Consider the following 13977-nt stretch of genomic DNA (forward strand, 5'->3'; position numbering starts at 1 on the left):
ATGTCTAGATATGTTTAGAATCTGATGAGTATTGCAATAGATGATGCTCATCTAGTTGTTCTTGCCTAGTAGTATTTCCAGGGATTGAGTCATAACTCCCAGCCTTGACTTTTACCTCCTATCAACCAATTCTACTGATTTCTGTCCTCCAGGGTGATATAGTACTTGTGAAGGATTCATGTACATGATGGTCAGTGAGTGGAGGCAAGTGGTTTTTACAACTTGATGTGCTGGTGAAGTGTAAGTGTGAAGGAAAACTAGTTTGCCAGATTTGAGGCCTGGTGGTGGGAAGAGCAGTGCCTGCACTCTGGAGGGGTGAGGCAGTTCAGAGGGCCATCTCAACTGTGATATCAGCACACTTCTGGCAAGACAGTGATTGAGTGAATGATGGTGAATGTGTTTAAAAAAAATGTTCAGTATCTTATGTATTTTAGAGTGGTTGTATTGTTCAGTAAACTTCATAGGTCACAGCTGGTGATAAGCGGAGAGAATAAGGTAGCCATTGATAAGATACAAGTGTCCCTAATTTTATACAATAAATGCATTCCAAGTCCATGGTAACAGAACTAAGCTCAATCAGGTCATGAATGCAATGTTTCAACATGTTTTCTAACTGCACCAATCACATAAGGCAAATGTATGTCACACATCCAGGATTGCCAAGAGAAATACATCTCCTAAAGGTAAATATGTTTAAAATAAACCATATATAAAATGAGGGACAACTATAGTTATTAATATTATTTTTGAGTCTTTTGAAGGCCACTATGTAGGAGAGTTCCAGTGGAGGAACAGCTTTTTAATTCACTAGCAGTAATAATTGCTGAAAGTTTACAGTACTGACAAGTTGATGTGTAAGATATAGTATGTGTAACACTTGGGTATCTTCATTGCCAAAAACAGCAATAAGGATATCTAAGTGTTGAATAAATAGCAGATTAAATCTCCATGCACTCCTAGTGAGACAGAAATTCAATGAGTAATGGTGAATGTGTCTTTTTTGGATCATCCTTCCATGGTGAAAAATGGCTGACATGGTTGAAAAAATTACTATTTGGGAAACTTGAGAGCTGAGTGTCACTGGATTGACAGGGTCATATTAGAGCCACCAGCAATTATTACTACATTACATGACTTGTTAAGTTTTTGTTTATGATGGTTATATATTACCATACCATGTTGTGAAGATGATAAGAAAGAGATGATTGTGGATGTTATGAATGAGAAGAAGCTGGATGTCCTGGCTTTAAGTGAAACAAAGCTGAAGGGGGTGGGAGAGTTTCAGTGGAGAGGAATAAATGGGATTAGGTCAGGGGTTTCAAATAAAGTTAGAGCTAAAGGAGTAGCAATAATGTTGAAGGATAAGATATGGCAGGAAAAGAGAGACTATAAATGTATTAATTCAAGGATTATGTGGAGTAAAATAAAGGTTGGATGTGAAAAGTGGGTTATAGTAAGCGTATATGCACCTGGAGAAGAGAGAAGTGCAGAGGAGAGAGAGAGATTTTGGGAAATGTTATGTGTATGCGTGGGGAGTTTTGAACCAAGTGTGAGAGTACTTGTGGTTGGGGATTTCAATGCTAAAGTGGGTAAAAATGTCGTGGAGGGAGTAGTAGGTAAATTTGGGGTACCAGGGATAAATGTAAATGGGGAGCCTTTAATTGAGCTATGTGTAGAAAGAGATTTGGTAATAAGAAATACATATTTTATGAAAAAGAGGATAAATAAATATACAAGGTATGATGTAGAACGTAATGGAAGTAGTTTGTTAGATTATGTATTGGTGGATAAAAGGTTGATGGGTAGGCTCCAGGATGTACATGCTTATAGAGGGGCAACTGATATATCGGATCATTATTTAGTTGTAGCTACAGTTAGAGTAAGAGGTAGATGGGACAAGAGGAAGGTGGCAACAACAAGTAAGAGGGAGGTGAAAGTGTATAAACTAAGGGAGGAGGAAGTTCGGGTGAGATATAAGCAACTATTGGCAGAAAGGTGAGCTAGTGCAAAGATGAGTAGTGGGGGGATGGGGGGGGTTGAAGAGGGTTGGATGAGTTTTAAAAATGCAGTATTAGAATGTGGGGCAGAAGTTTGTGGTTATAGGAGGGTGGGGGCAGGAGGAAAGAGGAGTGATTGGTGGAATGATGAAGTAAAGGGTGTGATAAAAGAAAAAAAGTTAGCTTATGAGAGGTTTTTACAAAGCAGAAGTGTTATAAGAAGAGCAGAGTACATGGAGAGTAAAAGAAAGGTGAAGAGAGTGGTGAGAGAGTGCAAAAGGAGAGCAGATGATAGAGTGGGAGAGGCATTGTCAAGAAATTTTAATGAAAATAAGAAAAAAATTTGGAGTGAGTTAAACAAGTTAAGAAAGCCTAGGGAATGTATGGATTTGTCAGTTAAAAACAGAGTAGGGGAGTTAGTAGATGGGGAGAGGGAGGTATTAGGTAGATGGCGAGAATATTTTGAGGAACTTTTAAATGTTGAGGAAGAAAGGGAGGCGGTAATTTCATGCACTGGCCAGGGAGGTATACCATCTTTTAGGAGTGAAAAAGAGCAGAATGTAAGTGTGGGGGAGGTATGTGAGGCAATACGTAGAATAAAAGAGGGTAAAGCAGCTGGAACTGATGGGATCATGACAGAAATGTTAAAAGCAGGGGGGATATAGTGTTGGAGTGGTTGGTACTTTTGTTTAATAAATGTATGAAAGAGGGGAAGGTACCTAGGGATTGGCAGAGAGCATGTATAGTCCCTTTATATAAAGGGAAGGGGGACAAAAGAGATGGTAAAAATTATAGAGGAATAAGTTTACTGAGTATACCAGGAAAAGTGTACGGTAGGGTCATAATTGAAAGAATTAGACGTAAGACAGAATGTAGGATTGCGGATGAGCAAGGAGGTTTCAGAGTGGGTAGGGGATGTGTAGATCAAGTGTTTACTTTGAAGCATATATGTGAACAGTATTTAGATAAAGGTAGGGAAGTTTTTATTGCATTTATGGATTTAGAAAAGGCATATGATAGAGTGGATAGGGGAGCAATGTGGCAGATGTTGAAAGTGTATATGGAATAGGTGGTAAGTTACTAAATGCTGTAAAGAGTTTTTATGAGGATAGTGAGGCTCAGGTTAGGGTGTGTAGAAGAGAGGGAGACTACTTTCTGGTAAAAGTAGGTCTTAGACAGGGATGTGTAATGTCACCATGGTTGTTTAATATATTTATAGATGGGGTTGTAAAAGAAGTAAATGCTAGGGTGTTCGGGAGAGGGGTGGGATTAAATTATGGGGAATCAAATACAAAATGGGAATTGACACAGTTACTTTTTGCTGATGATACTGTGCTTATGGGAGATTCTACTAAAGAAAAATTGCAAAGGTTAATGGATGAGTTTGGGAGTGTGTGTAAAGGTAGAAAGCTGAAAGTGAACACAGAAAAGAGTAAGGTGATGAGGGTATCAAATGATTTAGATAAAGAAAAATTGGATATCAAATTGGGAAAAAGGAGTAAGGAAGAAGTCAATGTTTTCAGATACATGTACTTGGAAGTTGACGTGTCGGCGGATGGATTTATGAAGGATGAGGTAAATCATAGAATTGATGAGGGAAAAAAGGTGAGTGGTGCGTTGAGGTATATGTGGAGTCAAAAAAACGTTATCTATGGAGGCAAAGAAGGGAATGTATGAAAGTATAGTAGTACCAACACTCTTATATGGATGTGAAGCTTGGGTTGTGAATGCAGCAGCGAGGAGGTGGTTGGAGGCAGTGGAGATGTCCTGTCTAAAGGCAATGTGCGGTGTAAATATTATGCAGAAAATTCGGAGTGTGGAAATTAGGAGGAGGTGGGGAGTTAATAAAAGTATTAGTCAGAGGGCTGAAGAGGGGTTGTTGAGGTGGTTTGGTCATTTAGAGAGAATGGATCAAAGTAGAATGACATGGAGAGCATTTAAATCTGTAGGAGAAGGAAGGCGCTGTAGGGGTCGTCCTCGAAAAGGTTGGAAGGAAGGAGTAAGGGAGGTTTTGTGGGCGAGGGGCTTGGACTTCCAGCAGACGTCCATGAGTGTGTTAGATAGGAGTGAATGGAGATGAATGGTATTTGGGACCTGACGATCTGTTGGAGTGTGAGCAGGGTAATATTTAGTGAAGGGATTCAGGGAAACCGGTTATTTTTATTTAGCCGGACTTGAGTCCTGGAAATGGGAAGTACAATGCCTGCACTCTAAAGGAGGGGTTTGGGATATTGGCAGTTTGGAGGGATATGTTGTGTATCTTTATACATATATGCTTCTAAACTGTTGTGTACTGAGCACCTCTGCAAAAACAGTGATTATGTGTGAATGAGGTGAAAGTGTTTAATGATGATGAAAGTATTTTCTTTTTGGGGATTTTCTTTCTTTTTTGGGTCACCCTGCCTCAGTGGGAGACGGCCGACTTGTTGAAAAAAAAAAAAAATTACCATAGTTCTATATTACTGGAAACGCTTGAATTTCCTCAACCTGTACTCCCTAGAATGCAAGCGGGAGAGATACATGATTATATATACTTCGAAAATCCTAGAGGGATTAGTACCAAACTTGCACACGAAAATCACTCCCTATGAAACCATAAGACTCGGCAGATGATGCAACATCCCTCCAATGAAAAGCAGGGGTGCCACTAGCACGAAAAGAGACAACACATTAAGTGTCAGGGGCCCAAGACTGTTCAACTGCCTCCCAGCATACATAAGGGGGATTACCAATAGCCCCCTGGCTGTCTTCAAGAAAATGCTGGACAGGCACCTAAAGTCAGTACCTGACCAGCCGGGCTGTGGTTCGTACATCGGGTTGCGTTCGGCCAACAATAACAGCCTGGTTGATCAGGCCCTGATCCACCATGAGGCCACAGGGGCACTGAGCCCCGGAACCCTCTCCAGGTGTACACCAGGTATATAGAATCAATGGACTGATAAAATACTGGAATAAAGCATTAAACAGGAGGAAAAACCCCCACTGATGGTTAAGACGATGGGAGATGGAATTAAAACTGTGTGTAATTCTCCACAGACAGACAATATAAACTGTTCTTGAGCTAAGTAAAGCAACCACTCAAAACAGAGTTACTGTGTAGCATTACAATCATTCTTTAACAGTTTAATATTCAATACCTTGACTATAAATTCTACTCCTTTATTAATTAATGTCCCTCTACAAATATCCACCTCTAGTATGTCTAGTAGTGTACTATAGTATTTGGTGTAAATAAGGTTTTAAGTCACTAGCTACTGCAGAACTCATGATAGCTTTAGCAAGTTTCACTTACAAAAATAGAACTTTTTGTGCTTTAAGATCATATAGAGGTGTTCCATTCACAGACTATTTTGCTGTTATAGCTACCCACCTTCACATCCTTTGGCAACAACATTGGTCTGCTCTGCTCAATAACAAACTTTGTTCTATTAAACCGAGTATAGGTTACTGGCCGTCTTCTTGTCATCAGTGTCGAGGTTGGGAGACTACTCTCTCCCGCCTTCGCATTGGCCACACTCATCTTACTCATGGATATCTCATGGAGAGGCGCCCTGCCCCTCTCTGTGAGAATTGTCAGGTTCCAGTATCGGTCAGCCACATTCTGTAAGACTGCCCACTTTATCAACGAGCATGCAGAATTTACCTCCGTTGTCGTCTTTGCTCTGCTGCTCTCTCTTTACCTTCCCTTCTTGCTGATGGACCCACCTTTCATCCAGACTCTCTCATTGACTTTTTGACAACAACTGACTTACTCCACAAACTCTGATGATGATACCTTCAGCCCTTTCTACCTCAATCTCTTGCTACCCTCTACCCCCGCACTATCCCCTGCCCTGCTGTTTTCTGTAACCGATCATCCCTCTCCCCTTCTGCCGCCCGATACCCTCGCTTCCTTCCCTGCCCTGCAGCACTGTATAGCCCTTGTGGTTTAATGCTTCTTTTTGTTTATAATAATAATAATAATAATAATAATAATAATAATAATAATAATAATGTGCTTTAAGATGAAGTTACATAATCAATAAGAACTTCTGAAGTACATAATTTGAATTGCAATATCTGCATACTTTTGCAATAACAATAGACTGAGCATGATGGTCTACCTACCTGGAGGCTAGCTGGAGAGTATTCTGGGAATCAACGTCCCCGTGGCCTGGTCCATGACCAGGTCTCCCAGTGAATCAGGGCTTGATCAACTAGGCTGTTACTGCTGGCCATACGTAGTCCAACATACAAATCACAGTCCGGCTGGTCTGGCAGTGACTTGAGGTATTTGTCCAGCTCCCTCTTGAAGACAACCAGGGGTCTATTGGTAATTCCCCTTATGGCTGTTAAACAGTCTTGGTCCCCAGACACTTACTGTTTTTTCTCTTAGTGTATTAATGGTGCCCCTAATCTTCATTTGGGCATATGTTGCATCACCTGCCAAGTCTTTTGCTTTCATAGGGAATGATTTCTGTGTGCAGATTAGAGACCAGTCCCTCTAGGATTTTCCAGGTGTAGATTATGATGCATGTCTCTCACCTGTGCTCCAGTGAATATAAGTCAAGTGCTTCCAAGCACTTGGTGAATATATTTCCTTCTCTAGGTAATTATGCTTTAGTGAAAACTAATCGAGGCATAAAAAAATTATTCGTGAGTAAAAGAATGCACAACAAGCACTTAAGAAATTAAACTTACAGGGTCTCCGTCATCACCAATCGTCATTACATTATCTTCAAGCTCCTCCTGTACAAAAATAAAGAAGAACCATTTAATGAAATCTTAGTTTCAATAAATTAGATTTATTATCAATAAATATACATAACTTGATGGGTAGGTAATAAGTTGTTAGAGAGCAACCACCCAGCAGGCTACTGTCATCCTCTTATATTATGCTATCATCCTGTCATATTATGCTACTGTCATCCTCATATTATGCTATCATCCTGTCATATTATGCTACTGTCATCCTGTCATGTTATGCTATTGTCATCCTTTCCTATTATGCTACTGTTATCCTGTCATATTATGCTACTGTCATCCTGTCATATTTTGCTTCTGTCATCCTGTCATATTTTGCTACTGTCATCCTGTCAAATTATGCTACTGTCATCCTGTCATATTATGCTACTGTCATCCTGTCATATTATGCTACTGTCATCCTATCATATTATACTACTGTTATCCTGTCATATAATGCTACTCTCATCCTGTCATATTATACTATCATCCTGTCATATTATGCTACTATCATCCTGTCATATACTGCAACATTAAATGTTGCTCTCTTAAATGTTTTGTATTCTGGCAGGAAAACTGATCTATAATTTCTAACATTAAAGTTGACAGGTAAATCTTAGAAACTTATACAGCATTACCATTCAGGATACAATGCATGCAGATGCATACTAGTGGCTTTCTTGTGTGTCTAACAGCATTTTATTACATGTATACCTGGAGAGGGTTTCAGGGGTCTATGTCTCCGTGTCCCAGTCTATGACCCACAAGCTGATTTATTTTTGTACTGCATAAAAAGTAATAAAAATCTGAATTAGAATGTACAGGTGGGCCCCACTTATACAGCAGGTTTGGTTCCGAGTTACTGGTGTGAAGCGAAAATCATCGTGAAGTGAAACATAGCTTTTTTTTATTTCACTTTCCAATGCTTTTAAAAGTCTAATAACATGTTTACACTATCATGTATTAAGTGAGCAGTAAAACTAGGCCTAAAAAATGCATGTACAGTATACACATTACTTACCTTAAAATATTTTTGTTTTATAGTGAGTGGTGAATATATTTATTGTAGTAAGTCAGAATAAATGAAAAATAGGTATACAGTGGAACCTCAGCTTTTGTCTTTAATTTGTTCCAGAAAGTCTGACAAAACCCAAATTCGATGAAAACTGAAGCAATATTTCCAATAAGAAATAATGTAAATCCAATTAATCAGTTCAAGACACCCAAAAGTATTAACAAAAAATACATTTTATAGAGCATAAGTATAGTTTTACATACAGGAAGGAAACAATGAGAAATCAATATAAAGCACTAATGAAATGGATAAATGTACAATTAACATAACTTTTACCTTTATTGAAGACTCTTGTTAACGTATGGAAGACAGCGAGGAGGGGAGACGGAGGAGAGGTTATTGTTTGGAAGGGAAATCCCCTTCTATAAGGAATTCAGGTATCAAGGCCCTATCTGGGGTTTACTCCCTTCTTTGTCTTCTACTGGCACTAGGACCAGCTTGAGTTATTGCACCCCTGTCGCATAAACAATCTGTCCAGAGAGATCTGATGTCTCTTTAAGATTTGCCTAAAATGGGACAAGGCATTGTCATTGAACATGTTGCAGACATGGCTTGCAACAGCTTTGTTAGGGTGATATTTCTCTACAAAACTTTGCAACTCACTCCACTTTGCACACATGTCCTTAATCACTGAACAAGGCACATTCTTCCCTCTCTCTTCCTCCTCCTCTGAAGCAATTCTGTTGTGTCTTGGAACTTTCTTTGGCCCCATGGTGGCTTATTTAGCAGTTGCACTCAATAAGCAAGCAAAAAAAAAAATGGATTATTACGATATGTTTCATATGAAAGTGCAGGGTAATGTTCACTTGACGAGAAACAAAGCCAGATTGACTCAGAACGCATGCAAGGGATGGTTTGTGTGGGCATGAGCAGGCAGACATGTTCGGTACGGCGGACAAAAACCGAGGTGATGAGCGAAAACTGGGACAAGGTTTTGACAGAAAAAAGTTGTCGAAAACCGAATTCGACAAAAACCAGGACAAACGAAAACCGAAGTTCCACTGTAATTGAAAACCAATGCGTTAGTGAAAAGCTGTAAAGTGAGGCCATCCTGTATGTGTAAATCTTTGCACAATTTTAAATAAGCCATCTCAGGTATCAATATTATCAGAATATCAGTTTTGGGCCCCCCTGCTCCTTTCTGCTAAGTTTGGACTCCCACTTCCTTCCATCCTTTACCGTATTCCCATTTCTTTGCTGAAGTGAGATTGTCCCAATGACAGAACCTATTTGTAATCCAATATGGACAATATAGACTGTAAACATGACTGTAAGGTGAGTTAACATGCCCAGAGAAAGATAATAGACATACTCAGTTTGGTACAGGCATTGTAGAGAACAAAGATGTGTGAGCATTCTGAGGATAGATTGAAGGAGTCCACACTAAGCAAGGAATACAAGGAAAAAGATGGTTCTTCTAGTGCACAGAGTCCAAAGATTTTATTGAAGTATCTGAGGTTCTGAATCCCAGATATGGCAGCATGTTAACAAACACAAGTACCATGGCTGTAAGGCAACTTACTGGCAATGATTCAATTAAAAAATTCTAATTATATGGTCTATAAATAAGTTAAGCCAAGTTTCAGAACACACATTATGTACATGCTACAGGATGGGTACATACAAACCTTTACTATACATGGGTTGCTTTCCTGTCAAAATTAATGATCCAGTGCACAGCATAAAAAAAGGCAAGTTTCCTTATTAAATGAAATATTAGAGTGGCAGCTGTTATCAATGTACAAGTCGTCAAAATATCGTAGGGCGATCACTCAGGATGAATTACCAATGCTGACAATCTAGATGACCACTTTCTCCTCTAAACTACAAGTTAAGTATAAATGTAGGAATCTCAAGTCATGTTTCAGTATTCTCTACCATCTATATATCCAATCAAATATCTGAAATAACAGTGCTTTATATAAATGCTTAAAGATGTACTTTAAATGCAATCATAAGTCACATTAGTGAAGATTCATTAAAGTGTACTACAGGCAAACCCCCAAATTCATGAGCTTCGTAATTTGCAAGATATAATATTTTTTTACTTGAAAGGAATCTTGCAATTGGCTTCGACTGTTTATGAATTCTTTCGTAGACTTTTTTAGGGTTTAGAGCACAATCTGTAAACTGAAATCTAATTATAGGAAATTTTTTCCAAAGTTTTCTGTGGCTTTCCCACTCCCAAATCTTTGAGTTTGGACATTCTTCTTATGAATGTCAATATTAATCAGATTAGAGCAATATCTAGAGATATATTCTCTCTTACACCAAATGAGCTCAAACCTGAAGCAAACTTCATTATGCAAACAGAATTTTGTATCATTTGTAAATTCCAGATTCACGAGATTTCCAGGAATGTAACCCTTGCGAATTTGGGAGTTAGACTGTACATATTTTTATTGTACAAAATTAAATGCACAGCAGTGCACAGTTATCTTGATCTATGACTTTGCAGGTAAGAACAATACCTGGTTGGACTTCCCTGGCACAACCATCAGGATGCAGGGTCTCCCGGTCACTTTCCATCATACGAGTTGCACACGCAGTTACCAGCATGTCTGCGAGTGCAATATACCAGTATTTCCCAATGTGAGATTTTGAGTCAAAATTTCTGCACACACAAAAAGTCTTTCAAACCAAAGTGTTTATCATTACAGTCATCATCACAAATTTGTGGATTTTTTTTTTTTTTTCAATTTGATTAGCCAATATTTTTTACTGGTGGGCATCCTGTAAATAGATTCAAGTGTCCAAGGGTATTCTGCAGGTACTCGTACACTCAATAGCCCTCTTCTGACCAAATTTTTTCCATTCTGACCTTCTTTCATATGAATATCAATATTAACCAGACTAGAGATACATTATATTAAAGAGAATCTCTGCACTGCAAAATTTATCCAAATTTGAACAATTTAGTACACATACTATTTGGTATTACAGGAGACCCTTGGATAATGTGACCCCAGTAACATCAGTTTGCACTCACTTGTTTCCTATGAACGTGCAGTAACTGCTGGTAGACTTACGGTCAGTGAGCGGTAGGACATTTTCCCTCCACACTAGAGGGTGAAGCTGTTGTTCCTAGGGGAGGCCTTGAATCATCATTTATCAGTCTTCCCACCCACTCATGTATTTTCTAACCTATTTTTAAACCTACTAAAGCTATTAGCTTCAATTATTTGGGTAACTTTAAAAATAGGGTAGAAGTGAGAAGGGTTGGATTTGAAAAGGACCTACTACAGTGCTTCTCTATTCTTATTGTCTTATGAGCAGGGTCCAAGAAAGAAAGTTGAACTTGTGGACTGAGGAAAAAAAAATGTTCTCTGTTTAGCGGTCAGATGATAGGACAGACAATTCTGTCTTATAATAAAAGAGTAAGTCTGATGGCTGGCTGTACTAGGTTATCCTGGGTTACTAACCCTCTGGTAACAAGTCGTCCTTTTCTTCCTCTAGTGGAAGCATAGTTTTGTTTTGATTTTTCAATAATATTTATGAAGGTTGCAGAGTTTTTCTTTACTCTTTCTTTAGAAATGAGGCCTAATCTGTACTTATCATTATCATGTTGTCGACTGATCCAAGTAGGCCTTTTGTGAGCAAAAGGCAAAATAAATCAAGGCTCACAAGAGGCTTACTCTGATCAATAGATAAGAAACATGATAGTAAGTACAGGTTAGGCTTCATTTCTAAGGAAATAGTAGGAAAATACTCAACAACCCTCACAAGTAATACCAGAAAAATGAAACAAGATTACTATTCCATTAGATTTAATAATTCCAAAGGAGATATACTAAAACAAACTTGGAGAACCCTCTCCCAAATTCTTGGAAAAAAAAAACATCTCCAAGGAACAAATAATCCTCTGTAAGGCAAATGAACTCCCAACCCTCTCACCCATCAATACTGATAACAAATAATAGCTTCTTTGCTACAGTGGGAATTAATCTTGCAATCAACATTTCTGAAGCTCAAGTCTACATCAGTAAATATCTGACCGGTGCTGTATGACCCTTGCAGGTTTAGCACTTCTTTTTTTTTATTATAATAATAATTTTCTAATTCTCTCTACTTGGCTCCTACCACCCTGTAGAAATAGCTTCAACAATACAATCACTTAAAAATACATGTAGTAGTGCACATGAAATACTACCGAAAATAATCTACAAAAACAGTTGCACAAGTATAATCTCCAACTGTAACAATACTTTCCAACAAATCACTTGAAGAGCAAACCTTTCCAGATGCTCTCAAGATGGCCCAGGGTAACACCCATCCACAAAAATATGTTTACAACCCAATCTCTAATCTTCCACTACTATCAAAAATATTTTAGAAATTAATACAGGTTGGCCATCACTAATCCGGTAATCAGTTATCCGGTTCCATCAGTAATCCGGCACTAATTTCTGCTAGCATAATTTCAAATTTCATCATTATACTGACTCAGAAATTGTGCACATAGTTGTAAATCCACAGCAGCAAGCCAGTGGAGGAAAAAGCAGTGATGAAAATGAGGAAGATGTAGCAGAAAGTCTCTATTGATAAGTTAATTAAGTGTATTCTAACCTAACCACTCTGTAATCCGGCAGACTCACTAATCCGGCACACTACAGGCCACAATGATGCCAGATTAGTGATGGCCAACCTGTACACAAACAACTGTGCACCTACCTGACTAGGCACAATATACTTCTTGTCATTTTGGATTCAGCCAAAAACGAGTACTAATGGTGCAATAATAGAGTGCTGAAGAGAACAATACCAAATCCTACTTAATTTTTCACTGATCTGCAAAAAAGCTTTTGATAATGTTGACCACAGCACACTCCTACTCAAGCTTAACCCGTTAACTGTCCAAACGTAGATCTACGGTCTCTTGCCCAGCGCTCGGAATATTTTGATTTTTTTTTTTTTTTTTAATTGAAGAGGGTAATTTTATGTGTAATAAGACCAAAAAAAAAAATTTAGGAACAGTACTTACCGAGAAATAAGACCACGAAGTTGGCACTGGATGCTCACCTGATGGTAAAATCGAATCCTGCTGCTTGCAGAAGTGTTGCCAATATACAGTACCTTTTTTTTTCTCGTTTTTATATTATTTTATATAATTTTTATGTTTTGATAATTACAATTTATATTAGTTCTTGTTATTTCATAGCCAATCTTTGTTCTGACACTGATACATATTAGGTACTGAAATTGTACTCAAATTGTCACATACACACTGATAGGTGAACATTTTCACCTGCCTTGGTGGCTAAAGCTCCCGCTTCACACACGGAGGGCCCGGGTTCGATTCCTGGCGGGTGGAAACATTTCGACACGTTTCCTTACACCTGTTGTCCTGTTCACCTAGCAGCAAATAGGTACCTGGGTGTTAGTCGACTGGTGTGGGTCGCATCCTGGGGGACAAGATTAAGGACCCCAATGGAAATAAGTTAGACAGTCCTCGATGACGCACTGACTTTCTTGGGTTATCCTGGGTGGCTAACCCTCCGGGGTTAAAAATCCGAACAAAATCTTATCTTATCTTATCTTACAAAGTACAGTATTTATAGGTCCCAGCAATGTTTTGGATACATGGGAGTACATAATAATAATAATAAACCATACTACAGGCAGGAATAGAACCCGCGATCGGAGATGATCGCTGGTTCTATCCCCGCTCGTGGTATGGTTTGTTTGTAATCGTGTCATTACGATTTCGTGAGTCATGTTATTAATAATAATTAGTACCTTTGAAGCATGATGTAAGACAGTGTTAGTCCACTGCTGACAGTGCAGTGGTGACATCTGATGAGCGTCCATGACCCTGGCTTTATTTGTTTTCACTGTTACACATAAACATGTCTATCTGTCTGTCTGTCTGTCTAGCTCTCTATCTGTCTGTCTAGCTCTCTGTTTATCTGTCTCTGCTTATCTGTCTCTCTGCTTGTCTTTCTGTCTCTCTGCTTGTCTCTCTGTCTCAGAGAGATCCACTAGTGAACCAACAGGTATTACACACAACTGCGTCATCACGTCTGGTTCCTGAGCACGAGTAAATACGTATTATTTGCCACTCATGCTTACTATGCATTATATCTACAAGCATAGTATAGCACTTTGTCAGGATTTTCTGGGTTATCCTAGGAAATTTGCACTATGTATAATTGTATTTATGTGTACATGTGAGACAGAGACAGC

At 38.7% G+C, this 13977-nt stretch overlaps 1 protein-coding gene across 4 annotated transcripts in view; it reads right to left on the bottom strand.

Annotated features, from left to right (window-relative positions):
* Positions 1–13977, bottom strand: part of LOC128700877 (DNA (cytosine-5)-methyltransferase 3A) — a 134787-nt gene that overhangs the window by 65245 nt on the left and 55565 nt on the right. For all 4 annotated transcript variants that reach the window (XM_070104733.1, XM_053794346.2, XM_053794345.2 and 1 more), the window contains one exon: positions 6678–6725. In XM_070104733.1, the coding sequence (XP_069960834.1) occupies positions 6678–6725 (48 nt within the window). The remainder of the gene's footprint in view (positions 1–6677; positions 6726–13977) is intronic.

The sequence above is a fragment of the Cherax quadricarinatus genome, chromosome 94 (assembly GCF_038502225.1).
Source record: "Cherax quadricarinatus isolate ZL_2023a chromosome 94, ASM3850222v1, whole genome shotgun sequence".
Classification (NCBI taxonomy): domain Eukaryota; kingdom Metazoa; phylum Arthropoda; class Malacostraca; order Decapoda; family Parastacidae; genus Cherax; species Cherax quadricarinatus.